At 39.3% G+C, this 27,292-nt stretch overlaps 4 protein-coding genes and 1 long non-coding RNA gene across 5 annotated transcripts in view; 3 read left to right on the plus strand and 2 right to left on the minus strand.

Annotated features, from left to right (window-relative positions):
- The window catches only part of LOC103505843 (sphingosine-1-phosphate lyase), a 36,819-nt gene that overhangs the window by 3,080 nt on the left and 6,447 nt on the right, over window positions 1-27,292 (minus strand). Inside the window, exons 2-7 of the mRNA XM_008470208.3 lie at window positions 19,122-19,470; window positions 17,961-18,125; window positions 17,085-17,333; window positions 14,995-15,333; window positions 14,122-14,337; window positions 1,467-1,706 (exon numbers count right to left, since the gene is read on the minus strand). Coding sequence (XP_008468430.1) covers window positions 1,467-1,706; window positions 14,122-14,337; window positions 14,995-15,333; window positions 17,085-17,333; window positions 17,961-18,125; window positions 19,122-19,371 — 1,459 coding nt within the window. The 5' untranslated portion in view covers window positions 19,372-19,470. The remainder of the gene's footprint in view (window positions 1-1,466; window positions 1,707-14,121; window positions 14,338-14,994; window positions 15,334-17,084; window positions 17,334-17,960; window positions 18,126-19,121; window positions 19,471-27,292) is intronic.
- On the plus strand, window positions 2,719-5,656 carry LOC113466023. Its single transcript, XM_026821075.1, has 3 exons — window positions 2,719-2,936; window positions 4,510-4,656; window positions 5,132-5,656. The coding sequence occupies exons 1-3, from the start codon at window positions 2,925-2,927 to the stop codon at window positions 5,474-5,476; spliced, it is 504 nt and encodes a 167-aa protein (XP_026676876.1). The 5' UTR covers window positions 2,719-2,924; the 3' UTR covers window positions 5,477-5,656.
- On the plus strand, window positions 6,808-9,463 carry LOC103505842 (serine/threonine-protein kinase RIO1-like). Its single transcript, XM_008470207.2, has 4 exons — window positions 6,808-7,014; window positions 8,160-8,367; window positions 8,679-8,731; window positions 9,342-9,463. The coding sequence occupies exons 1-4, from the start codon at window positions 6,838-6,840 to the stop codon at window positions 9,447-9,449; spliced, it is 546 nt and encodes a 181-aa protein (XP_008468429.1). The 5' UTR covers window positions 6,808-6,837; the 3' UTR covers window positions 9,450-9,463.
- On the plus strand, window positions 10,279-11,790 carry LOC113466025. The gene is made up of 2 exons (XR_003390568.1): window positions 10,279-10,765; window positions 10,918-11,790. It is a non-coding gene; the product is annotated as an uncharacterized LOC113466025 (long non-coding RNA).
- LOC103505841 (glycogen synthase kinase-3 beta-like) overlaps window positions 26,524-27,292 on the minus strand; it is a 13,089-nt gene continuing 12,320 nt past the window's right edge. Inside the window, exon 5 of the mRNA XM_008470206.2 lies at window positions 26,524-27,015. Coding sequence (XP_008468428.1) covers window positions 26,743-27,015 — 273 coding nt within the window. The 3' untranslated portion in view covers window positions 26,524-26,742. The remainder of the gene's footprint in view (window positions 27,016-27,292) is intronic.

The raw sequence follows: 27,292 nt of genomic DNA on the forward strand, positions 1-27,292 counted from the left end.
ACGCGGGAGACCCGGGTTCGATTCCCGGCGGGGTCAAGAAATTTGTATCATGCAAATGATTGATTCCGTGACTGGCTGTTGCGGGGCCCACTCAGCCTCGTGAGGAAAATGAGTAGCTATGACATATAAATGCGCATAGCGACCGGTGCCAGCATGGTAGGTAAACATCGGATTTTAGGATTATATAGCTATGACATAAAAATGCGCATAGCGACCGGTGCCAGCATGGTAGGTAAACATTGGATTTTAGGATTATTGAGATATTGGGAAAATCCTACAATGCTGCAGTGAGCACCAAAGTTGTGACATAATGACAATAACACAAAGAAACTGCATTTACATTTACATTTGCATTTACATTCTGACTAATTAGAATGACTGTCAAAGGACAAACCCCGTTAATGTAATTAAAAAATCTGGTGTGAACATCACACGACTTTCCTTATCCTATTGAATGATGCTTGTTTGAGTGTTCTTTTACCCTTGAGCCCCATTTTTGTTCATGAAATTTGGTGTTACGGTGTTGTGTCCAAACATATTCCACCGGCCGTCGATTGATGAGGTGAATCTATGTTGTCGAAATGTCGAGGCAGTGTAAAAGGTTCAGTCGACATCGATCGACCATGTGTGGTCACAGCTTTAGACTACAGACTGACCTTGTGTTTCTCTCCACCAGGTAGCGTTGTACACACCAGGCGGTTCTAGTCGGGGTGTTCCCGTGCGCGACGCCCCACCTCCCCTTCCCCCTGGGGGGGCAGACCTGATATTCTCCTACGAGTCTTTGCCCCGGCCCCACTGGAAGAAGTACATGTATGCGGCCCGGTTTGTGGGCCTGGTGAGGGCCAAGACGCCCAAGATCACCCTGTATAGTGGACGAGCGAAATGTATTCTCATGGAAAACGCACCGGATCCTGACTTTGAAGCGGCGTTTTATAGAGGTAAGTGGTCACCCATCCAAGTACTATCCACGCTCAACGTTGCTTAACTTCAGTGATCGGACGAGAACTGGTGTATTCAAAGGTCCGCCTGTCATTCATCAGATATACCTGATGTGGCTGGTCTTATACCGGCATTACTGTTACCATATTTCACAGATGTTGGCATAGTTGGACTTTTTGATTTCTGCCCTAGCCAGACTAGGTAGCTCGGAGAATAGTGCGTCTGCGTTGTAAGCGCTAAGTTGCGGGTGCGATTCCCGTACGGGGCGAACTTTGACCTAAACAGATGAAGTTCGTTCTCGGAAGGACTCCCTCCCACATATCCTGTCCTCTCTTTGACTTTGGGACCGTAAGACAGTTCCCACTATTAGGCCTCTTGAAACAAGAGGTACCAGATTACATTACCTAAAACTACAAATTATTTTTGCACTTGTAAACAAATACATTATCTAATGGTAATAATGAAACAATGCGATGAAAATTAAATATGATAATTATAATTAAGACAACTATTTATTTTTTTTTTACCTGGTTGTGTATGCATGTGAGTGATGCATATATGAATGCCGACCGGGAATTGCAGACTATTGGTATTCCAGCCTCGTTTATTCAGACCCGACGATAGTCGATAGATATGGAACACATCGCTGCCTAGAGCTATGACTGATGTGGCCGGAGTACCGAATATAAATAGACCGTCCATGCTACGAAGTTCCTTCTCGATGTATTTGACTGTCTCGATGATACTCCGGGTTGTGTTAACGTAACCTGAGAGCAAGAGGGTAGTTTAAACAAATAATAATAAAAAGTTAGTCCTGTCCATTGAACTCTATAATTCTATACAATCATTTTTTGGGGGGAATCATTATTACTTAACATTGTGGAACTTACAGTTGTTTTGGAAAAGTAATCTTCTCCAAATTTGGTAATCTTAACTAATGAGATTTTGTTTTCTTGTTTCCCTGGTCCCTTCAGAGACGACTATGCATTGGATTAGTATAAAGAAACTCATGGGGAAAAAATATTATTCCTCACCAATGAAATGTGATAGACACTATGATGGCCTCCACTATTATGGATTCATAAAGAAATTTCGGATCCCATGGCGTAGTGGTCACTGCGCTCGCCTTGCACGCGGGAGACCCGGCTTCGAATCCCACGATCTACAAAAATTTTGCACTCGTTTTTCGATTGCACATAATTATTTCAACGGGTTACTTTCTGGTGTTCTTGTGTTGACCCAGCACATAAATGAGAAGTGCTGTGTCTCTTCTCGCGCATCTGATTAGAGGCTTACTACGGGATGGGCACGTTACGACACAGACCACATGCCTTTAATGTAGCAGTTGTTTCATTGCTACAAAATAAAAACGGCGGTGAATCACTCATTTTTTTTTTTTTTTTTTAACAAGTGTCCTTATGACGTTTCTCGTTTTTCGATTGCACATAATTATTTCAACGGGTTACTTTCTGGTGTTCTTGTGTTGACCCAGCATATAAATGAGAAGTGCTGTGTCTCTTCTCGCGCATCTGATTAGAGGCTTACTAGGGGATGGGCACGTTACGACACACAACATGCCTTTAATGTAGCAGTTGTTTCATTGCTACAAAATAAAAACGGCTGTAACATGTCGTATGTCGTATACAGTATGTCGTATACAGTACAGATGTGAATAGAATACAAAACTCCAAATTACATTTTCTGAGCAAGAAAATGTTTGGACGGTATTCTCCTGTTTTATCAAACAAAGGAAATAACAAATTGATGTGAAATGGCCCATACAACAGTCAAATAGTTAGGGGGACTCTATTTACATACTGCCTTTTATATTTCAGATTCCTCAACCTCAAACCTCTGCCCCCACCTTCAACTCAACCTATGATGAATCTACTCAGTGTAACCTGGACCATACATTGGATAACACTCTGGTTACAGGACCTCCCCGGCTAAATGTGACCAATGGGAGTGAAGAGGAAGCTGACTCCATGTTTCTACCGGTAAGTTATATATGTAGATTTGGCCAACCTAGTTTTGGTGGGTAGCGTGTCTGACTTGTAAGCGCTAGGTCGCGGGTTCGATTCCCGCCCGCTGATTTTATCCTAAACGGATAATGTTCGTTCTCGTAACGGCTGGCTTTCTCCTATCTTGTCTTCCTTCTCTCTTCGCAATTACAGCTCCCTCTATAGAAACCTCTTTACTTTTATTTTATAGGTGTGACCTTGAAAAAAAAATGACCTATTGTAATACTTTCTCATTACTTTAATATCAATGGAAAGTGATAAAGAGGCCTTCACCTTCACCATAAATTCATGATTTTTTTGTTACTCTCTTAGAGTAGATTTTTAGATTTTATTAATGCATTCCCATTTTCTCACCTGATTAGGAGTCGAGTCTCACGCTGAAGTCAATGCAGGAGAGAGTACGTCGTATGAAGTATGATGGAGATCCAGACCTGCTACCTCCCGGTAGTGGTGAGATACGCTGGCTAGTCAAACTGTTCTACTATTTGTCCTGCCAAATCAATATAGCTGTAAGTACAAGATATTTTCTTCAGCTAGGGGTTTTTTTTAAAGAGGTTTGACAGAGGGAACAGCAACTTCCAAGGTCTTATCGTCCCGAAATATAAGAGAGAAGGAAGACAGGATAGGAGAAAGCCAGCCGTTCCAAGAGCGAACATTATCCGTGCGGGGTAAAATCCGCCACGGGCGGGAATCGAACCCGCGACCTAGCGCTTACAAGGCAGACGCGCTACCAACCAAGCTAACTAGGCTGGCAAAGATGTCTTATGCATTAATTTATAATTAATTAATTATGTTGTTTTCAAATGCTCGGAGTTGCCTATTAGGTCATTTTCCCTAATTAAGTACTTAATTAATTATAAACTGTTCTCTCCCCTCAGTTCTACGACCAAATCCAAGAGATCTACTCACGCGAGTCTGGTCTGCCCTCGCTGATTCTACACGCTACACTGCTGCCCCCTTGTGTCGTCTATCAGTACCGACTTCATTGAGGAAACATTTGGAGCTGCCGAAGAAAGCTTTGGATTCACGCCACACGGACGGGGTGTACGCTCCGAACACGTTGCCCTGGGTATCTTGCATGACGAGCACTGTGGAACCTAGGGGTGAACGTAGCATGAGGATGAGGGTGGATTAATGACCAGGATCACAATCTGAGGTTTAAATTTGGTCAAAGTTTAACTCTCGGATTAAGCAATATGATTCTGATCATAAAAAAGCCCAATCCGAGGCTTAGGTGTAGGGGCAAACAGCCCTAAAGGATGGGTTAAGCTTCTACGAACCAATCTGATTGGCTAAAATAATAATAATAAAAAAAAAAAAAAAATGTATTAGCAATTATAACTCCCTCTATAAAAACCTCTTTACTTTTATTTTATAGGTGTGACCTTGAAAAAAAATGACCTATTGTAATACTTTCTCATTACTTTAATATCAATGGAAAGTGATAAAGAGGCCTTCACCTTCACTATAAATTCATGATTTTTTTGTTACTCTCTTAGAGTAGATTTTTAGATTTTATTAATGCATTCCCATTTTCTCCCCTGATTAGGAGTCGAGTCTCACGTTGAAGTCAATGCAGGAGAGAGTACGTCGTATGAAGTATGATGGAGATCCAGACTTGCTACCCCCCGGTAGTGGTGAGATACGCTGGCTAGTCAAACTGTTCTACTATTTGTCCTGCCAAATCAATATAGCTGTAAGTAAAAGATAGTTTCTTCAGCTAGGGGCTCTTAAGGTTTGTCCAAACATAGTCGACAGGGTTTCGATCCACAGCGATTCACAATAAATTCACATCTATCCAAATCTATCGATGATGTTTTCAGTTCGACCTTTATGTTTTTTTAAGAGGTTTGACAGAGGGAACTATAACTGCTTACGTCTTATCGTCCCGAAATCTAAGAGAGAATGAAGACAGGATAGGAGAAAGCCAGCCGTTCCGAGAGCGAACATTATCCGTGCGGGGTAAAATCCGCCACGGGCGGAAATCGAACCCGCGACCTAGCGCTTACAAGGCAGACGCGCTACCAACCAAGCAGCTAACTAGGCTGGCAAAGATGTCCTATGCATTAATTTATAATTAATTAATTATGTTGTTTTCAAATGCTCGGAGTTGCCTATTAGGTCATTTTCCCTAATTACTTAATTAATTATAAACTGTTCTCTCCCCTCAGTTCTACGATCAAATCCAAGACATCTACTCACGCGAGTCTGGTCTGCCCTCGCTGATTCTACACGCTACACTGCTGCCCCCTTGTGTCGTCTATCAGTACCGTCTTCATTCCTGGGCCTTCATTCCCGCTCCCAAAGTCCCCATTCAGCTTCCTGCCCGCCTCAGTTTGCGATCTTTCGCTTCGTGGGCGACTATTCTCAAGCTGGGGTTCCATACAATCCTCCTATGTGCGGTATTCGGGTGTCATTATACACTGGGGATAGCGATGGTGCTGCTCCTGTGGTTCCTTACCGCACTACTCAAATACGAACTGAAACGAGTGTGTTCGGGTTTGTTCGGAAATTGATTCGGTCAATATCGTGTTTGTACCCAGTGTTGAACGCTAGCTTATAGGAAAAATAAACCACAGACGTCCGTGGTTCTTTTGATCTGAAGCGAAGATATAAATAACGAAGTGCTGTAGATATGTTGACGAGGAAACCTAAGTTCAAGCTGCTCAAGAAACAAAAATGAGACACTCTTTTTGCTTTCTTACCTCTCTCTTTCTTCTCTACTATTTCCCTTTTCTTTCCCCTACTCTTCCCAGACCCTCCCTCCTCTCTTTTTCAACAAATTCCTCTTTATTCCTTCCTTTTTTTTTTCATTTCCATTAGCCATAATTTTTTACTGGAAGTACCTACCTACCGTGAAACCAGAGTGTCACTGTACGCAGCGATAGCTCGGTGAATGCACCAGTAACCGATGGATCATCGAAATTAAGCAACGTTACGCGTGGTTAGAATCCGGATGGGTGATCATTTGAGCTCCCGTGAGCCATAGCGTATAGTACGTTACGTAAAGGCTTTCGAACTTTGATGTTATCGGCCTTTACAAGTTCAAGTAAGTACGAGTTCTTTTTTTTTTTTCTTTTTTTTAAGATGAGTGTTCCACCGCCGTTTTTATTTCGTAGCAATGGAACAACTGCTACATTACACGCTTGTGGCCTGTGTCGTAGAAACCCAAGGTCCTTTCTTGCATGTATGACTATCCTATCTAATACACGATAGCTTGTTAAGACTGCTAGCGACTGCTGAGGTAAATGGATTTTTTAATCCTATTCAGTGGATAAACAGGGTATTTTTTTTTTTTAAGATGAGTGTTCCACCGCCGTTTTTATTTCGTAGCAATGGAACAACTGCTACATTACACGCTTGTGGCCTGTGTCGTAGCATGCCCATCCCGTAGTATGCCTCTCATCAGATGGGCGAGAAGAGACACAATACTTCCCATTTAGGTGCTGGCTCAACACGAGAACACCAGAAAGTAACCCGTTGAAATATTTGCAATCGAAAAACGAGAACAAATTTTTGTCGATGGTGGGATTCGAATCCGGGACCTTCTGCATGGCAAGCAAGCGCGTTACCACTGGACCAACCGTGCCTTTTCCCATGTTCAGATGGGGTCGGCGTTTGTCGTCGGCCTCTCAATCAGCTTTAGAAAGATCGCTTTGAGGCCAACTGGTTTTGGCTAAACAAACTTTTCCGAGTGGGATGCCCTTCGCACTCAACCTTCGCTATTGGAGGAAATTGGGACCTTCTGCATGGCAAGCAAGCACGTTACCACTGGACCAACCGTGGTATATTCTTTTCTATTCCCTCTTCTAATTAATTTCCCTCCCTGTGGTTCGCATTCGTTTCAGATTTCTTCAAGAAGCAAGGAGTAGCTGTAATGAACGTGAAGCAGCTGTTCGATTTCATCACAGACCTCAGTATTGAGGAAACCATGGTGGAGGAATATCTGGACAAGATTTCCGTTCTGACGTCACAACAAGAACCTCTCACCCAGCAGGAGGAGGTGGAACAGGAGGTGTTTCGACAGGCGTACATACCACAAACTTTGAATGAGGTGAGAATTACGAGTATACCTCCTTTGAAAAAGTAGGCAAAACCCTTTAAGCATTTTTTAAAGTTATATTTTTGCCAGCCTAGTTAACTTCCGCCCAGGACGGAGTTTATCCTGAAAGAATAATGTTTGTTCTCAGAACGGCTGGCTTTCTCCTATCCTGTCTTCCTTCTCTCTTCGCTTTCGGAACAATAAGACCTTAGCAGTTACAGTTCCCCCCATCAAACCTGAAAAAGCACATTTTACATCCATGCCTATCCAAGTACAGATCAGTTCGGTTAGAAAATTTCCGTCCTGGCCGGGACTCGAACCCAGCACCTCCGGAAGAGTCAGTGCTCACCCCTTCAGGTACCTATGTATAACACACACAAGTTTAGCAGTGATCTGTTGGAGACAGGTAAAAATATTACAGCTTCTGTCTGAATTATATTAGGTATGTAAGTTGTATGATTTACAAGTAGTTTAAATTCCCATTCATCTGATGAGGGACACTACGGGATCAGCATACTACAACACAGACAGTCTAATATAACAGCTGTTTCATCGTACGAAAGAAAACGTAGAAGCAAAATCATTCAACATCAAATTCTCTCTCACCTGCCTTGGTGGTGTAGTGGTCAAGGCGCTCGCCTGGTAAATAGGAGGGCGTGGGTTCAATCCCAGCCTAGGTATGGAATTTTAATATTTTATCCTCAATATAATTTGAGAATTTGACCACAATAACAGTAGTAGCCTACTGCTGGAGTGAAGGGACTTTTCAGTCCTATGCGAGCAGTATAAATAAGCACTATTATTCATGTAAGTTGTATGATTTACAAGCAGTTTAAGAAGAAAACGTAGAAGCAAAATCATTCAACATCAAATTCTCTCTCACCTGCCTTGGTGGTGTAGTGGTCAAGGCGCTCGCCTGGTAAATAGGAGGGCGTGAATTCTCTCTCACCTGCCTTGGTGGTGTAGTGGTCAAGGCGCTCGCCTGGTAAATAGGAGGGCGTGGGTTCAATCCCAGCCTAGGTTTGGAATTTTAATATTTTATCCTCAATATAATTTGACCACAATAACAGTAGTAGCCTACTGCTGGAGTGAAGGGACTTTTCAGTCCTATGCGAGCAGTATAAATAAGCACTATTATTATTATTCTCTCTCCCCAGGTGGTTGACTTCGAGCGTGATATTAACCTGATCAAATCCGGCCAGGGTTCCTCCAATACCCTCATTTATCAGAACATAGTCGGTCTCAATGCAGACTTGTCCGGTCCGAAACTCATACCAGAACTTCTAGCCCAGGACAAAGATGATGAGGAAACTGGAGAAAGCAGTGAGGGAGACTCTGACTCTGGGAGTGAAGAGGAAAGGGGAAATCTCGGTACTTGTGCAGAAGTCATGTCCGTGGAATATTGCTACCAAAGGAACTGGCACAAACAAGCAGTGACCAGTGTTATTATAGGGTTAGGTTAAACACAAGAAGGAGTTTCCACAATTGGAGCAGTGATTAGTGTTATTATATAGGGTTAGGTTAAATACAAAAAGGAGCTTTTCTTTTCCACGGACATGACTTCTGCATAATTACCATAATCTCTGTTGAATATTCTGAATTCCTACTTGTACCTAACAGTTATTTAAGTGACAACTTTTAATAGTACTCTTTACTTGCACATACGGAAAGGGGAAGCAAGTTTGTCAATTCAGCCCGCCCGCGAGACGAAACGGCCGAGAGTAAGAAGGTAAGAATCAGTCCTCATTCAGAAGATTCCGGGTTCGATTCCAAGAATTGACCCCCAAAAAAATGCTTTTTGAAGAGGTTTGATAGAGGGAAGTCTACCAATGGAGGTCTTATGGTCCAAAATTGAAGAGAGGAGGATGGGATAGGATAAAGAACGAACCTCATCGGTTTAGGGTAAAGTTCGCCCCGAGCGGGAATCAAACCCGCGACCTAGTGGTACTACCTTGCTTTTTTGAAGAGGTTTGATTGATAGAGGGAAGTCTACCAATGGAGGTCTTATGGTCCAAAATTGAAGAGAGGAGAATGGGATAGGATAAAGAACGAACCTCATCGGTTTAGGGTAAAGTTCGCCCCGAGCGGGAATCAAACCCGCGACCTAGTGGTACTACCTAACGGACGAAAAAAACAACTGCGTAAAGTCTGACGTCACACATATTTGAACTCTTTCATTAGAACGGAAAATAAAAATTGAATTTTCGACCTGTTACAGTTATTTTTTCGGAGTTTTGATCCCAGATTTGGATTTTTCCCAACTTTTTACATAGGAATCTACCATTTATTTATAATTTTTACCCATTTGCAACTGCTCCAATTCTTCTCTTTTTTTCCAGTTGAGAAAACAAGAAGTGAAACAGCAGAAGGCGGAGAAAAGAAAAACCAAGGTCAAAAAGCACGTGAAAAAACGCAAGGAGAAAGTAAAGATTCAGAAGAGTAAATAAATTGATAAACGAAAGAATGGTTTTGAGAATGGGAAGTAATATAACGAGGTATAATGGAACATGATATAACTAGGTATATTAGTAATATAACGAGGTATAATGGAACATGATATAACTAGGTATATTAGTAATATAACGAGGTATAATGGAACATGATATAACTAGGTATATTAGTAATATAACGAGGTATAATGGAACATGATATAACTAGGTATATTAGTAATATAACGAGGTATAATGGAACATGATATAACTAGGTATATTAGTAACAATAGAACATGTTCAGTATAACGAAATGATTGTAACTAATTATATTTTTCAATTAAATGAAAGTGAAAAAAAAAGAACGAAGTAAAGAAGTTACAAAAAATGGCCCGCTTTCAGGCCAGAACTAATTAAACTCAAACGGAAGAAACGTCTTCTAAATTCTCAATATATGGGAAAAATAATTCTTCATGATGCTAATATAGGCTTTGGGATTATATGCCACCGTTACAAGACAAGCCTTACCAAAATGTCTTCAGTTTGAACTTTAACATAATCATACAAAAGGTAAAACGTGTAATATGTAATTAGGTCATAAATCAAAATGGCGTTTCACCTTTTTCTTAATATAAAAAAAATATAAGAATAATAAAAAAAAATCAATTAAGTAACTACTCGTATGTAATAAACATATTTTATCATTATTGTGCTACTAACAGTACACTTTGGAATTATGTACTAGCAAGATTTCAGAAGTTTATCTTTACGATTCACTTAAGTCATATCCATAAATACCTATATTACCTATCTATCAAAGACCAATAAATAACTGGTCATTGTGAAACGTGTAATATGTAATTAGGTCATAAATCAAAATGGCGTTTCACCTTTTTCTTAATAGAAAAAAAATATAATAATAAAAAAAATCAAGTAATTACTCGTATGTAATAAAAATATTTTATCATTATTATGCTACTAACAGTACACTTCGGAATTATCTACTAGCAAGATTTCCGAAGTTTATCTTTACGATTCACTTAAGTCATATCCATAAATACCTATATTACCTATCTATCAAAGACCAATAAATAACTGGTCATTGTTGTGAGTTCAATGAGTATGTCAAAAAATAATACAAGCAAAAAACTAAGTCTTTTCTCTCTTACGTTTTGTCAATAGTTCTGGAATCAAACATTAAATGGAAGCAGTGTAAACATTGTCAACTAGTGAAATTGGTGTAAAAGTAAATAATTCACCAAATGTGAGATTTGGTTTTTCCTTTTCAAATAATATTCGGAAGGCAATGCCAGGATATTGTGCAATATTTTTAGGTAAAGGTTTGAGATCAGCAAAGAAGCAGTGTAAACATTGTCAACTAGTGAAATTGGTGTAAAAGTAAATAATTCACCAAATGTAAGATTTGGTTTTTCCTTTTCAAATAATATTCGGAAGGCAATGCCAGGATATTGTGCAATATTTTTAGGTAAAGGTTTGAGATCAGCAACACTATTTACTTTTTCTGTATTTCCGTAATCAATGTAGAAAATAGTCAAGGGTTTGAGAGAAACCACTTTAGCTCGACACCAGATTTCCTCGTACAGTTTGCCACATAAATCTCCTACCTGAGGAATCTGTGTAAACTCTTCTGATAGATGACTCAATACTTGGGCAAACTTCTCAGTGTACTCAACACGAGAAATATCTTGCACCCAAGTATACATATTGTCAAATTCATCATCTTGAACCCATGCTGCTTCAACAGGTTTGTTCAATACTAGATTAGGAACTGGACTTCTATACACTCTCGAGATCACATCAGTTAGTATTTCACCATCTTTCAACACAATCAGCACGTGGTCTTTTACTTCAAAAGGTATAATATCTAACGTGTCACCAAAGTTGTAACTCACCTTTGTATTTTTTTGAAAGAAAAATTTGATTTTATGTGCGAGAGGTTTAACTGCAGAAAGTTCCTTTGGTAATGGTTTGAGTTCTTCAATATTTGTGACTAATCCTTGGTTCCCATAGTCAATATAGAACACAGTGATAGGTTCTACTTGAATCACTTTAGCTCTACACCAAGCTTCTTCATAGAAATGTACACAATATTCTCCAACATTAGGTTTCTGATCAAACTTATTCGTCTGTCTAATGGAAATATTGGTCCACTCTTCCATGTAGTTGTAGAATTGTATATCTTGGACCCATTTATGTGCAAGGTTTTCAGTGTCATTTTGAACAAATGCTACCTTAATACGTTTGTTAAGTTCTACTGAACTGGTTGAATTGATTGCACTATCTTTGTAATAATATCTCATAGTGTTTGTTGATGTTTTTGCTTCTTGAGTACTTGGCCTAGTCTGAATACTCTCACCATCTTTCAAAACAATATAAACATCGTTCTTGGTGTCAACTGGTGTGATGAAGAAATTGATGTTTTTGCTTGAGTACTTGGCCTAGTCTGAATACTCTCACCATCTTTCAAAACAATATAAACATCGTTCTTGGTGTCAACTGGTGTGATGAAGAACTATACAATCTATACCTACTCTATAACAGGGAAAAAGCTCAAAAGGAACTAGCGCTTCTTACGACTTTACCTTTAGCCACAGGTACCTGTGCGGTAGGTTTAAAAATTGTGTAGGCGTCTTACCCATGTAATTCTGTAAACTGTTGGTAATTTGAAACAATTTATTTAACAGTTGAACAAAACCAAGAAAATTCCAATATGAAAAATATCCTGTGAAACTCAAAACCTAGGTAATCTCATGTGTTAGTCACTTGAGAAATGCAACGATACTGAATCTATTGAGCTAAGGTGCCCCCATATGCTAGTATCACACACCACCTAGTAGACGTTTTAGTAGGTACCTACCATATAGATATGTACCTACACCAATAAAGTATTATAAGAGGTATGATAAGTGCATGGTTCTTGTGGCAATGTAAGATAGTCCATGTGGCAATAATTATCCCCACACCCTATTCACTTCACTAAGAAAATAAACAGCTAAGTAAGTAAGTTAGCTGTTTATTTTCTTAGTGAAGTGAATAACAGGAGAGCAGGCATCTTACAGTTAGAATTTAGAATGTGAGCATAATTAGAGATTCAGAGCCACATGGCTTGCCAGAAATTGTTTGAATATTTTTTCAAGCAAGTATACTCAAAATCTGGATCAGTACACCAAGTATGGTTTTAGTGTTGCTGGTTGGCTGAACCAGGAAGATATTACATGAATGAATTCTCACTCGACACTCCTCAGAAATAGAAGGTAGGCTTTTTTTTTTGACCAGAGGGAGGAGGTGAGGAACAAGTGTGGAGTCATTTGTGGAACAGCCTGTTAAGGTCATTGTAACCCACATTGTGAGAGGGGAACTAGGAATATTTGATAGCATAATATTATAATCATGGTTTTTATCTATACATCTATGTAAGTGTCCACTGGTAATAAAGATTGTGCAGGCTGTGTGTAAACTTGAGGAACACAGACACAACAAAGGTTGATTTTCTCATCATGAACAATATTCCCTCTTCAAGCTGGCATATTGCCTGTGTTTTAGTACAGGCACTACCATACCAAAAGATGGGAAATGATCATCAAAATAAGGGAAATCATCTGGAGGAAATTTGGACTAGTCTACTTCCTAATTATAGTCCCCTAGCTAGACGCTGATCTACTCTCTGTTTATAGTCCCTCAGCCACTGTTTATAGTCCCTCAGATTGCACCTAATACATAATATTATTCCATTGCGAATTCAACTGAGTGTGGATGAAAAAGATGTTTCATTGTCACTTCAGACAAGGAAAAATATTAACATCTGTCACCTGTACTGTACAATCTGTACCCAATGCAAGTGTGTTGAATTGATGATTGATGTTGATGACACAATACCTAGCTTAATTACATTCATATTCTTCACATAAAAAAACAACCACAAACAAGGGGGTAACTAGTAGCTTATATTAAAATTAAATTGATCAACAACACTTAAAAAAGAAAAGAAAAAAAAAGTTAATATTTTTTTTTTTATTACTATTACTTAGATTTCGGTACACTAACCTGAGACAAAAATAATATGTAGGTAAGTAAGCATGTAATAATAATAGAACAATTGACCTGTGCGGTAGGTTTAAAAATCGTGTAGGCGCCTTACCCATGTAATTCTGTAAACTGTTGGTAATTTGAAACAATTTATTTAACAGTTGAACAAAACCAGGAAAATTCCAATATGAAAAATATCCTGTGAAACTCAAAACCTAGGTAATCTCATGTGTTAGTCACTTGAGAAACGCAACGATACTGAATCTATTGAGCTAAGGTGCCCCCATATCACACACCACCTAGTATTAGCAAAGACGTTTTAATTTAATCAACTGTAGGGATTTCCGATCCCAAACGTATGTATCCAAGTATAATGTCATACAATGAAACTCTTAGCAGTCCCAGTGCTGATTTGTGAAGGTCATACTAGCAACACATCATAGATTTAAAAGATAGATTAGTAAACTGCATCAGTTCTCAACATGAGGCATGTGAATTTTACTCCAAGGTAAGTATAGCCACAGGTCGCTCAAATTTTGCAGACAGCTCTTATAATTGAAGTGGTAACGTACGCAAATCCAGACTTGAGCTAAAAAGTTGTTTAAAAATATGAAAATAAAAACACTTCGTCTATACCACTCACCTTCAAATCCGAAATACATCATGGCAGCCCAGCATGTAGCAATGATACCTCCAGACCTAGATCCACTCACACTAGGGGACCCATAGTTACCCCCTGGCCAATCTGATGTGACAAAGTATTGACAGTGCTTATATTTCAGATCCCTGTACAGCACAACACTCGAGCCTTTTGGCGTGAACCCATACTTGTGCGTGTCCACGGAGATGCTCGTCACGCCTGGAAGCAGTGGGAAATATATCGATTAATATTTTGACAACAAAATAATGTCTGGCTGGGGGACCTTAAACAGGGAGTAGACCAGCTTAGTCTAGCTGGGGGACTTTAAACAGGGAGGATACCAGCCTGAAATTTCCCTTGCTAAAGAAATAGCAAAGGTTGAGTGCAAAGGGCATCCCACTCGTAAAATTTGTAGCGAAAACCAAATGTCAGCCCAAAGCGATCACCCTAGTTACGGCTGATTGCGAGGCTGACGAAAAACGCCGACTCTGTCTGTACATGGGAAAAGGCGAAGAAAATGAAGAAGAAGAAGAAGAAGAAGAAGAAGAAGAAGAAGAAGAAGAAGAAGAAGAAAAGAATCAGTAAACATCATTACCTGGAATACTAAAATCAAATGGCGGCAAAGGATAGCCGGCCGCAGACATGAAAGGCGCCAGAAAGCCGCCCAGACAGCAATCCACATGCACCGGAAGTTGAGTGCAAAGGGCATCCCACTCGTAAAATTTGTAGCGAAAACCAAATGTCAGCCCAAAGCGATCACCCTTGTTACGGCTGATTGAGAGGCTGACGGAAAACGCCGGCTCTGTCTGTACACGGGAAAAGGCGAAGAAAATGAAGAAGAAGAAGAAAAAAAAAAGAATCAGTAAACATCATTACCTGGAAGACTAAAATCAAATGGCGGCAAAGGATAGCCGGCCGCAGACATGAAAGGCGCCAGAAAGCCGCCCAGGCAGCAATCCACATGCACCGGAATCCCATACTTCTCTCCTAGCTTAGCAATAGCTCCAATATCGTCCATAGTACCATACGGAAAGTTTGGCATAGACCCGACCAACATTACAGTGTTGCCGGTGATGGCGGATTGCAACGCTGCCAGATCGACGGTGTAGGAGGAGGTGAGGCGGATGTGTTTCACCTTCATGCCGAAATAGTTGGCTGCCTTGTCGAACGCGGGGTGGGCGGTGGTGGGCAGAACGATTTCTGGCAGAGAAATACCTGGAGAAAGGAAAAGATTTATTGTAGATGAAGACCTCTGTGCCAAAATTTTCTGGGGCAAAAACCGCGTGTTTCGTGTCGGAAATGAACATATCAAAACTGAACTTTAGAAATCGTGTCTTATGTTGTATTCAGACCAAAATTTTGTGCTCTGGCTCCTGCTGTGATTTTTAGAAAAGAGGTTATTTGGACTTTTCAAAGAAGCCGAAGTTAGGGAATATTACTGAAAATAATGAGGTCTACTTACCCTGAGCCGTTGTCAGTGTTTTCCTAGCGCACCCTGTATAAGGCCTTATTTAAACTACGGGGGTAAAGGGACTTTTCAGTCTCATTATAGCAGTATAGATTAAGTATATTCTACGGTCAAACTTTCTTGACTTGGCAGGGCGGAGAGCTATCGCGCTCCTTAATTCTAGTCTACATACCTTTCTCTTCTCGTGCATAGTCCCGGTAAGCAACTACATTTTTGACTGATATGCAGCACAGGTGCCTGCTAGAGGTGGTTGATCTCGTGAATTTGGCTGCAAATACTTCTAATCTAACACATAAGGGCTCTAAATCTCAATGAGTACTGCAGTTCCTTGAACTACTAGTAAAATTAAAAGTAATAAATTGGTTTCAGCTGCCGTCATTTAACATATCTTCTGGCACGAGTATGATGTCCCGTTATGATAGACAGAGAAGCAATGTAGACTTGTGTAATAATCAAGTGATGAGCTACCTGGCCAGAGTTGAAGTACCCAATGTAGGAATAGCACAGCAGGTAAGTTCAGTCATTTCATGTCATTTTCATAGAGCTTCATTTATTATTTTCTTTCTTTTTCTCTAATTAATGAGGGTGTTCATTTACTCTTATTGCAATAGGTATGTGTTCTTCATAATATGACAAAATACTTGAGACCCTGGTTAGACTGCTGGGGTAAAGGGACTTTTCAGTCCTATCCCAGCAGGATAAACAAGAAATATTCTATTCTACACCACCGAAGCTCTAAAATTGGAGTGTGTAAACATTAATTTTGTCCCAATATGTATTTTTATATCCGTGGTTCTGATTCACAGAGTCCGAACGGCGGGATCCTGGTTCGATACCTGGACGGGTCGGAACTTTGGATCGCGGGAGAATCAGACAAGGCCGGTATCGTGTGGACAGCACGGGATGGGAGCAAGACAGAGTATAGCATAGATGAGAGACATCTCCTCACGTCACAAGTTCGGAGGAAGCTGAGTGAGATCCCCTACATTGCCAAGCTCCTGGCAGAGGCGTACAGTAAACATCTGGTAGGGATTGCGGGGTCTTGAGAGGAAGCAACAAAGGCCGGGGGGGGGGGGCCCACAAAGGGAGTTTAAAGGGTTTAAGCAGTAATATTTTTTTGAGCTTAAAATACTCGTAATAAGAGTAATAAACATATCAAAACTGAACTTTAGAAATCGTCTTATGTTGTATTCAGACCAAAATTTTGTGCTCTGGCTCCTGCTGTGATTTTTTGAAAAGAGGTTATTTGGACTTTTCAAAGAAGCCGAAGTTAGGAAAATGACTCAGAGAATATTACTGAAAATAATGAGGTCTACTTACCCTGAGCCGTTGTCAGTGTTTTCCTAGCGCACCCTGTATAAGACCTTATTTAAACTACGGGGGTAAAGGGACTTTTCAGTCTCATTATAGCAGTATAGATTAAGTATATTCTACGGTTAAACTTTCTTGACTTGGCAGGGCGGAGAGCTATCGCGCTCCTTAATTCTAGTCTACATACCTTTCTCTTCTCGTGCATAGTCCCGGTAAGCTTTACACGCCATCATGATAGACTCGGTACCTCCCGACGTCATACAGCCACAAGTTTCCGGGCCTCCGTTAAACATACGGGCACACATTTTGATGACCTCGGCCTCCATTTTGCACACTCCTGGGAATATGTCTGGATGAAGAGGATTTGTGTAGGAGGTGAGACCGAACACTTCTGTGAGGAGATCCACTAAATCCTGCTGGTAGTAGTAGACAGCGCCTGAGATAGAAAATCAAATAAATACATATTTAGAAAATGAAACGTTCGAATGTTTAAGCGGAACAAGCAGACATAGACAAATTAAAGTTTAAAAAAATGTCGAAATCGTTGATCAATGAGATTGTTTAAATTAATCTAAAATACGCTCGCTTGTGGCTCCGGCCTTTGGGCTGTTCCAGAGATCCTATACGAATTCATGAGCTTCTTCGGAGGTGATAAAACGAGTATAATCAAACACGTATACTTATTTATGGAATTTTATGAACCGTTAGATAGGAGTTGTTTTTTTTTTTTTTTTTTTTTTGTTGGGGACCCTCGAAATGTTGGGAAAAATGTCGAAATCGTTGATTTGAAACTTTGAACTCCCTTTGATCGACTTTAGCCATAACTTTTTACTGTAAATACCTACCGCGAAACCGAAATCGAAGAGACATAGGATAGAAGAAAGCGAGCCGTTCCGAGAAAGAATCTTATCCGTTCAGGATAAAATCCGCCCCCGGCGGGAATCCAACCCGCGACCTAGCCCTTACAGATCTTTATTAAGCTCTATTTTTTTTATTTTTATTAGGTAAAAAAAAGCGTTTTAACTATTTGAGACTATAATGAAAATTTCGCGGGACAACTCACCTGAGACCCGGCCATGTTTCCAATCATAATGGCCTCGTGCCAGGTAGTTGCTGACCAGTTCTAGGATCTCCAGTCTATTCCGGCCCTGGCTAGGTAACTCTAGGAAATATTCCAGCCCTGCGTTGTTCTGCTTGATATCGTCCTGGAACAGCTTGGCCACTTTGCCTGAAATGCGATTTTTTTTTACTTTCTATTACTACAGTATAGCGAGCTATACTAGTATTACTAGTGCCTAATGAAAGTATTGCAATCGGTCCATTTTTTTTTTTTTTTTTTTTTTAAAATGCAAGTTATCACAGGAAACACAACAAGTGTTATGAAATATTTGTTGCTAGTGGAAACTTACCTAGATGTATCAAAACCAATTCCAAGAAGAAGGAATACCAATAAAATTAATTGTTTGATAAGTAAGGCAGCCTACATTCCATCAAAAACTTTACACTTTGAATTTTGTACAGGTTATTTCAGAAGAAAAACTTTTAAAATTGTTACACAACCATGATAATAATTTCTTTGAGATCAGAATTTTGTGAAATACCTACCTATGAAATCCAAAGATGTAAAGTTACTTTCAGGAACAAAGCCCCCAATCACTTAATAAGCAATAACTAAGTACTTGACTATTATTATAGGTATGAGTCATCAGCAATTTTAGAATCAAGAATGCTCCAACAAACAACCACTGGTTGAATTTCTCACATCAACTTCAGTATTTGATGATAAAGTTACAAAGGTTCAATGGTGATATTTATGATCCTAGCACATCCTAGTTAACATAAATGGTAATTAATTTCAATCAGATTAATTGTGATGTCTCCAAATTTAAGATATTCAGAAACAAAGATTCTTGTTTAATTTCTTTTCTAATGTTCTTGTCTTCTATACAGACCCCTCTAGGCGGTAATAATTTCTAATACTTACCAAATCAGCTCCCGTGTGGCTCGTATTTCCAGGATACACTCAGGCTGAGTGAGGTTAATGCGAGGAGGCGACTAGATTGTCGTCGAATGGACGATGAATCCCGTCAGTAATAACCTAAGCAATTATGCAGAGAAGGGGTCGAGTGGATTGGAACAAATCACATGCCTGCAAGTACACTTCATTTGTCAAGGGTCTAGGTTTACCTTGAGATCAATTTAATTTGAATTCTTCACAACTTACCAGTTTCCTCCTCCAACTTTTTCCGCACGGCCGGGATTTTCCGCGCCAATTTGAACACTCGCTTCTTCAGCTTCCCGGTCAGAGAGTCCGTATCGAAGGGATCCCGGGAGAACAGACTCTCATAGACATACACCGTGGTGAGAACGCTGGCCGTTGTCATGGCAACGATCTGCCAGGGCTCTTTGTTTACAAACTGGGAGTTGATGGAGATCTTCAAGTTGTGAAGAAGATTGGCGAGAAAGTCCGCCATTATCGTGTTTTCGGACGTTTCTTTTGCTCCAGACGGTGCTAGGGTGGCTTTTGTTCTTATAAGTTTGTTCTATCAAGGTCCAGTTAGGTAGTTAGTTATCTGTAAAAAGGAAAAGAACAACCTCAGTTTAACCTGATTCTATGAAGTAGGTAGGGTAAGTAAGTCATTGCAGAAGTGCGAATCCCTCGTCACAAAAATCATAGCTTGGACTGCTTAAGTAATGATAATGACTAGTTATCTGTAAAAAGGAAAAGAATAAATGAAAATATTTCGAATATCAACCTCAGTTTACCCTGATTCTATGAAGTAATAATAATAATAGTAGTGCTTATTTATACTGCTCGCATAGGACTGAAAAGTCCCTTTACTCCAGCAGTAGGCTACTACTACTATTGTGGTCAAATTCTCAAATTATATAGAGGATAAAATTCCATACCTCGGCTGGGATTGAACCCACGCCCTCCTGTTTACCAGTCGAGCGCCTTGACCACTACACCACCGAGGCAGGTACTACACCACCGAGGCAGGTAAAAGTAGGTAGGGTAAGTAAGTCATTGCAGAAGTGCGAATCCCTCGTCACAAAAATCATAGCTTGGACTGCTTAAGTAATGATAATGACGTAAAATTGGGCACAAATATTACGTAATTAGCAAATTCTTTAGAAATTGATCAAAGGCCATAGCGTATAGTACGTTACGTAAAGGCTTTCGAACTTTGATGTTATCGGCCTTTACAAGTATAAGTAAGTACGAGTTTTTTTTTTTTAAGATGAGTGTTCCACCGCCGTTTTTATTTCGTAGCAATGGAACAACTGCTACATTAGACGCTTGTGGCCTGTGAGATAGGTACCCGTCTAATGAGGCGGTATATTATATCAAGCTACACTAATTTTATTATTTTGTAGGTAGGTAGATACCTACCTACCAGGAAATGTTCCACATCTAGAACATTTTGCAAAATAAATATGTATTGTATGTAGCTAAGCAGGAAAATACTACATCTATGGGAAAATAGCACCTACCTACGTAAATTTGACGAATCTGGGAGTCATAACCGATTTACCTACCTACATCCTACACTAGCATCAGTGTGACCACTGTCCAAGGGTTTGGTGGTAGAAAATGCGGTAATTATGCAGAAGTCACGTCCGTGGAAAAGAAAAGCTCCTTTTTGTATTTAACCTAACCCTATTATAACACCAATCACTGCTCTAATTGTGAAAACTCCTTCTTGCGTTTAACCTAACCATATAATAACACTGGACGTGACTTCTGCAGAAGTACCGAAAAGGCTTTTGGTATCACACCTAGGTCCCCTGAAAGTCTCGTTTACGTAGAATGTGTCTATATTTTTATTGGAAAACTAATCTTTAATCACTGTTCTAATTGTACTTACTTTACTTGTGAAAACTCCTTCTTGCGTTTAACCTAACCCTATAATAACACTGGACGTGACTTCTGCACAAGTGCCGAAAAGGCTTTTGGTATCACACCTAGGTCCCCTGAAAGTCTCGTTTACGTAGAATGTGTCTATATTTTTATTGGAAAACTAATCTTTCTCAATGCCAGCCCAGTCAGCTTGGAGGGTAGCGTCTGCCTTGTAAACGCCAGGTTCGATTCCCGCCCGGGGCGGAATTCATCTTTAACAGATAAGATTCGGAACGGCTCGGCTGGCTTTTCTCTATCTTGTCCTTCTCCCTTCACTTTCGGAACAATAAGACCTTAGTAGTGGTAAAGTTAAGCAATGAGCTACTTAAGTTGAGCAATGAGCTTCATTGTTGGTATCTGGAGCGGGTTATTGTGTAGGACACTAGTCATTACATTAGTACTCTTAATAGGTATCTAATTCTCATTGTAAAAGAAGAAGGAAAAACAACACAAACGCATTATTTTCCAAAAGTTAATCATATAATTGAATAAAATCTATTTAATTATTCTATTAATTTTTAATCACTAATTTTTTTATATAAACAATATTTTTTTTCCTTCATAGTATAAAAATGTACATAATATAATATAGGTTATTCGTTAGGATCTAAAATCAAAAGGGAAAATGGGGACAGTGCAATTAGCAAAGAGATTGTGGGTGCTACTGGGGACCAGAAATAGGTCCAATACAAGCAAGTAGAATTTAAACTTTAAATTCATGTTCATTATGATAAAAATAAGGGTAGATGCGTAGATGGAGAATTATCTACGAAACAAAAAGACACTTTGCTGGTAATAAACCAATGGGTGTAGGAATGCCTGTGGCATTTCCTCCCATCTAACACTCAAGAGATTGGACATTGGTGACATGAGCCATTCTGTTCTGGGTAGTACAGATGTAAGCTCCAAATGAGACCAATAGTTCCGATCAGCCGATCTAACATTAATAATCTAATGGAGATAAGGTGATAAACTTAACGTTACAATGGATACAAAACGTCTAAAACAGTTCAATGTAGGTTTTCACACAATTATACAACTAATGAGGTCAATAAATTCTTGCATAGGTAATAAGATATTACTTTGATACTATGATAAAGTGTTATGTAGTTTAAACTTAAGTTGTGACAGTACAATAGTCGTATTATCGTGAAAAGTTGCTTGGAATAAGGGAAGAGAGTGATTTGTCATTTTAAAAGCGAGTTCACAATGAGAGATTTCGAAAAAAGAAGCTAGATAAGTTAGTTCTATCTAGAAAACCTCACGTTGGTGTTCGCAATTCCTAACCTAAAGCCTAGTTCACATGATGAGCATTTTTATAGCAGCCTTTGTACTTGTACGACTTTGATGTCAAATTATTTCGTGTGAACCAGACCTAACAAGGCTCTGTTGTACATTTTCAGAATTCCAAGATTATTTGATTATTTCACAAGGCAGAGGAGAACAATATATATTTTGTATTTATATTGTTACCATCTGTATCTGTAAATAAAGTTTGATCGAATTGTATAATAATAATAATATGTAGGTACCTACCATATAGGTATGTACCTACACAAATAAAGTATTATAAGAGGTATGATAAGTGCATGGTTCTTGTAGCAATGTAAGATAGTCCATGTGGCAATAATTATCCCCACACCCTATACTAAGTAAGTTACCTATTTATTTTCTTAGTGAAGTGAATAACAGGAGAGCAGGCATCGTTACACAGTTAGAATTTAGAATGTGAGCATAATTAGAGATTCAGAGCCACATGGCTTGCCAAAAATTGTTTGAATATTTTTTCAAGCAAGTATACTCAAAATCTGGATCAGTACACCAAGTATGGTTTTAGTGTTGCTGAACTTGGTTGGCTGAACCAGGAAGATATTACATGAATGAATTCTCACTCCACACTCCTCAGAAATAGAAGGTAGGTTTTTTTTTTTTTTTTTTTTTTTTTTCCCAAGGGGGGGGTGGAGAACAATTCTACAGTCTATGTATAGGTTTGCATATTCAACACATTGACTGCCACTGGGGATTTATCTCAAGAGCAAATTCCTCACTCTTTCCTTTTGTTTCAAAAACACTTGTTTCACTTGGATGAAATAATAATTATATTAATGTTTTCCATATTATTGTAATTAAATAAACCAATTTCACTTTATTCCATTAAAATTCGCTTGTTGGTTGAGTTTCGGTAGAGTCTCAGCATTATTTTCACTTAATTTGACTTTTTCTTGTTAGGACGTGCATTGTGAACCTCTCTCTGATTTAATACGTGCACCTCCTTTTCCCCAGTTTTCACTTGGCAGTTAACATGTTAAGTACAATAATATTTACAAGAAGAGGAAGGGGACGTTCGGCAATTCACCACTTTATGCCCCCAAATTCATTTGATCAAGTTCAGGGCAGAAAACCGGTGCATTGTCGAACGTACTTACGAACAAATATTAATTTAGATGTAATGCTTTTAACTTGATTACAAAAAACAAAAAGAATTAAAATCGAAATAAAGCTTTGAGTGTTAGGTTTTTTTGCAAAAGAGATGCCTTTTTTGTTAAGGTACAATTTTCTAGTGGCGACTTCAGCTCAAAGTACTGTCACTGAGGACTTCTAAAGCCTTAGTTTCACACTCACACTTGAGACAATCACTACTAGGAAATAGCACCTTCACTGCACATAGATTCCTTACCAAAACATCATTTTAGTTTAAAGAGGATTTAATATTACTAAAAACTAGAAAAATTTGCATTTCTAATAATATCTAATTTGACAAAACCAATGTGTGAATTTTCAAAGTGTAATCTGTAACTGTAAGTTTGAAATAAAAGTAAAAGGGACAGTAGTGTGATTTGAGAGCAACTACAAGTAGTGAGTAAGCTTGTATGTCCTAAATCTTACAAGCTGACATAGGAGAGGGTCTTTTCTACTTCACTAGAAATAAATGACCCGAATTTTAAATTTGAAATAAAAATAAATTACCAATAATATTACGTAATTCATAGATTCATAGAGGGTTATGTATACTGAAAATATTTTATGTCGTTTATTTTAATCTTATAATAAGTGTTGTTCTGTTGTTTATATGACAACCTGACTGCCTTCTAATGTAAAATCTAAAAAGTGGGTCTCTAATATATACAAGAAAAGTTCAACAGAAGTAATATATTTAAATACAATTACGTTGATTATTTTATTTGTTTTTTTTTTTTTTTTTTTCAAAAGAACACTTATAGAATTCTTTTTTTATCTTTTTTAATTTGTAAATTATAATATCGATTAAAAGGTAAAGTACAAGTTTATTTATAGTAAATAAAAATCATTATGTAATCAGAATACATAAGAGAAAACAAAAAAGTTTAAATACAAGTGGTCAGGTTAGTGGTTGTTTCAGATAAAGTTAGTGATCATTCCAAGTTAAATCTAAAGGTAATTGCTAAGTATGTGGGTTTATACCAGAGTAAATCACAACCTGAGGATCACTAAACCATTGCAAGTTGGCCCGTAATGTATGTAAATCTTACAGCATTGCCGATGCTGGTGCGAGTTCAAAACAAACTCCGGCCCATAGTAACACGAACATTCTTCCAATGAAGAGCTTCTAAAAGAAAATAGACTTTGTACTATTAACTATTAGAACCACTAATCACTACTTATCCTAGACCAAGGGGGAACTCCACAGCTGTAGCGCCGAAAAATCGTCATAAAATTCTCGACGCTACGCGGAATCGAACCCTGAACCTCCTGTATTGCAAGTCTGAACCCACTAGCCATCGGGTAAAAGAAAAGAAACGAAGAAACAAAACTCAACAGAAGAACAAAGACACAGAGGATAAAAAAAATAAAATAATAATAAGGTTAAAGATTTGGAAGTCAAAACCCTCCAACAAGATGTGTTTGGGTTTGATGCCGGCGTTCGGCAAGAAATTTTGTAAATAATCACGAACCGAGTTTTTGAACGATAAGAATATAGTTCGTTTACAATGGAATCGCAACTAGTATAAGAATAGATAGGTGTATTTTCTTTTTGGGAAACTTTCGGAAACGGAACCTATTCCGATGGCGCGCCATCTTGGATTTTAGTTTCAGTTCCAATGGTGCCATTTCAGTTTTCAAAAGGGAATCGGTTCGGTTTACGAAAAGTTTCCCAAAAGGAAAATACACAGGGATTTGACTTCCAAGTCTTTTTAAAATAAATATAACAACAGGGTGTCTCAGTCGACACGCGGCGGATAGGTAAGGGATGCACCCTGAACTTCCTCGCTACGGGGATTTGACTTCCAAAGTCTTTTTAAAATAAATATAACAACAGGGTGTCTCAGTCGACACGCGGCGGATAGGTAAGGGATACACCCTGAACTTCCTCGCTACGAAAATTTTAGAATCAGGGAGGACAATAGGATTGAGGGATTAGGTTTAGATATTACAATGATATATGTATTTTCAAACAGTGATTCTTGAACTTTTTGGTCTCCCGGTACTCGCTGAGTCAGAAGGAATACACGTGGATATAACAAGCCCGTGGTTTTCAAACAGTGATTCTTGAACTTTTTGGTCTCCCGGTACTCGCTGAGTCAGAAGGAATACACGTGGATATAACAAACCCGTGGTACCCCCTGTTTAAGAATCATTGATACGAGGTACGTTTTGGAGTCGTTATAGTGACGTTAGGGGCCCTGGGAAGAATGTAGCAAAGTGTAGCGGCTTTGGGTATGATATAGGACAGTAAAATTTCACACCTCGCCCAGGATTGAGCCCTGGGCCTCCTGATGACCAGGCGAGCGTCTCGACCGCTACACCACCGAGTTAGGTTAAAAGTCGTAAATAATTTCTTCCGTCTTAATTTCTCAAGACAGAAACATTTTTTCCCCCTGAAATTCTACTTCATTATTCTTTTCCCCGTAATTAAGTAAGTCTCCATTCATTATAAAAGTCTCTAAACAGTACATGAGTCAATAATAAAGAACCTTATTATAATCCATTCAGAAAGACCGAAAGCTTGATATATTCATGGGTATTCTTTCTGGGTCAGCGGGTAACGTAAGATCAAAAAGTTCAATGTCTACATTTTTACTTTCCATTAACTTTATCAAGGGCACCCTATGGGTGAAAACAGTACGTATGTCTTTCCTAGCAGATATTAGAGTGGTTAATTTTATGCCTAGGGCAGTAGGGGAATCAGGACCCAGGAGTGAACCTTTGGATGTTCCTGAAGGAAAGGTCCTAAAGAACCATCGATAGAGAATCTAACACTAACGACAGAATTTACCTTTTGCTCGACGTTTACCCTTCTGAGGTGGGACAGGAAAGTCCCTTTACACCCGCAGTCTAACCAAGGTCTTATGAGATATGTATATCCCAGCAAGATACATTGAAAAGGTACAGGGAGAGCTTAGGGAAAAGCAAGTTTCGAGTCAAACCGCTTTAAACTTTTCGATTCTCACTGAAAAGTACTGGGGGAGCATTTTATGAAAACTCTGCATAACCAAGGTCTTATGAGATATGTATATCCCAGCAAGATACATAGGGAGGGCTTAGGGAAAAGCAAGTTTCGAGTCAAACCGCTTTAAACTTTTCGATTCTCACTGAAAAGTACTGGGGGAGCATTTTATGCCTAACCAAGGTCTTATGAGATATGTATATCCCAGCAAGATACATCGAAAGGTTACAGGGAGGGCTTAGGGAAAAGCAAGTTTCGAGTCAAACCGCTTTAAACTTTTCGATTCTCACTGAAAAGTACTGGGGGAGCATTTTATGAAAACTCGTCTACCTTGATCAATATGGGAGGGGTGTGTCTATTTCGCTTTGAGCCATCTCATTGGCTCCTTGTAGAGGGAGGGGAAGATGCAACTCGACTCGATAAGGGGAGGGGGCGTGTCTATTACGCTTTGAGCCATCTCATTGGCTCCTGATAGAGTAGGGGAAGATGTAACTCGACTCGATAAGGGGAGCGGCGTGTCTAAGCCATGTCATTGGCTCCTGGAGGATGAAGGGACGTGGTTTCCGAGAGGTCTGTAGATGTAGTGGGGCCGGCGGGGGGCGGGGCACTAGAGGAGGAAGGGTTGGGCCCATCCTCTGTGGAGCCGGGCCGTTTGGGCAAGAGGGCCGCGTTGAGATTCGGCTGGATGGCCAACTCTTGTTCGGTGAAGTTGAACAGAGGGGGGAGGGGGTTGCCGTTGGGCAGTGTTGTTGCCGGGTTGCGCAACTCGTCGAAAAAGTCGTGCGCGCACGCCTGCAATAGAGAGAGGTAATGGAAAGTCGTGAGTATAAAGTCGTAAGTGCTCCAAATTTTCCAAGCCTGGCCTATTGAAAAGGAGAAATATACTTACATATAACTAGATTATAGACCATGTGATAAAAATCACTTTTTATTTGGAATCAGGGGACCCCAAAACAGATATTTTCAACCATTTCCCGATTTTGAAAATTGGGACCGATTGCAATACTTTCTCGTTACTAGTATAGCCTCGCTATACTTTAGTGATAGAAAGTAAAGGGGGGGGGGGGGG

This window comes from Diaphorina citri, unplaced genomic scaffold (genome assembly GCF_000475195.1).
Source record: "Diaphorina citri unplaced genomic scaffold, Diaci psyllid genome assembly version 1.1 scaffold199, whole genome shotgun sequence".
NCBI lineage: Eukaryota > Metazoa > Arthropoda > Insecta > Hemiptera > Psyllidae > Diaphorina > Diaphorina citri.

What these genes read in the sequence shown, in the direction of transcription:
- LOC113466023 (XM_026821075.1), top strand. An exon ending in CCTGCCAAATCAATATAGCT is followed by an intron (nt 4,657 to 5,131) that starts GTAAGTAAAAGA and finishes CTCTCCCCTCAG; the next exon opens with TTCTACGATCAAATCCAAGA.
- LOC103505842 (XM_008470207.2), top strand. Translation starts at nt 6,838, where the DNA reads ATGAACGTGAAGCAGCTGTTCGATTTCATCACAGACCTCAGTATTGAG. An exon ending in GAGTGAAGAGGAAAGGGGAA is followed by an intron (nt 8,368 to 8,678) that starts ATCTCGGTACTT and finishes CGGAAAGGGGAA; the next exon opens with GCAAGTTTGTCAATTCAGCC. An exon ending in AAACGGCCGAGAGTAAGAAG is followed by an intron (nt 8,732 to 9,341) that starts GTAAGAATCAGT and finishes CTTTTTTTCCAG; the next exon opens with TTGAGAAAACAAGAAGTGAA.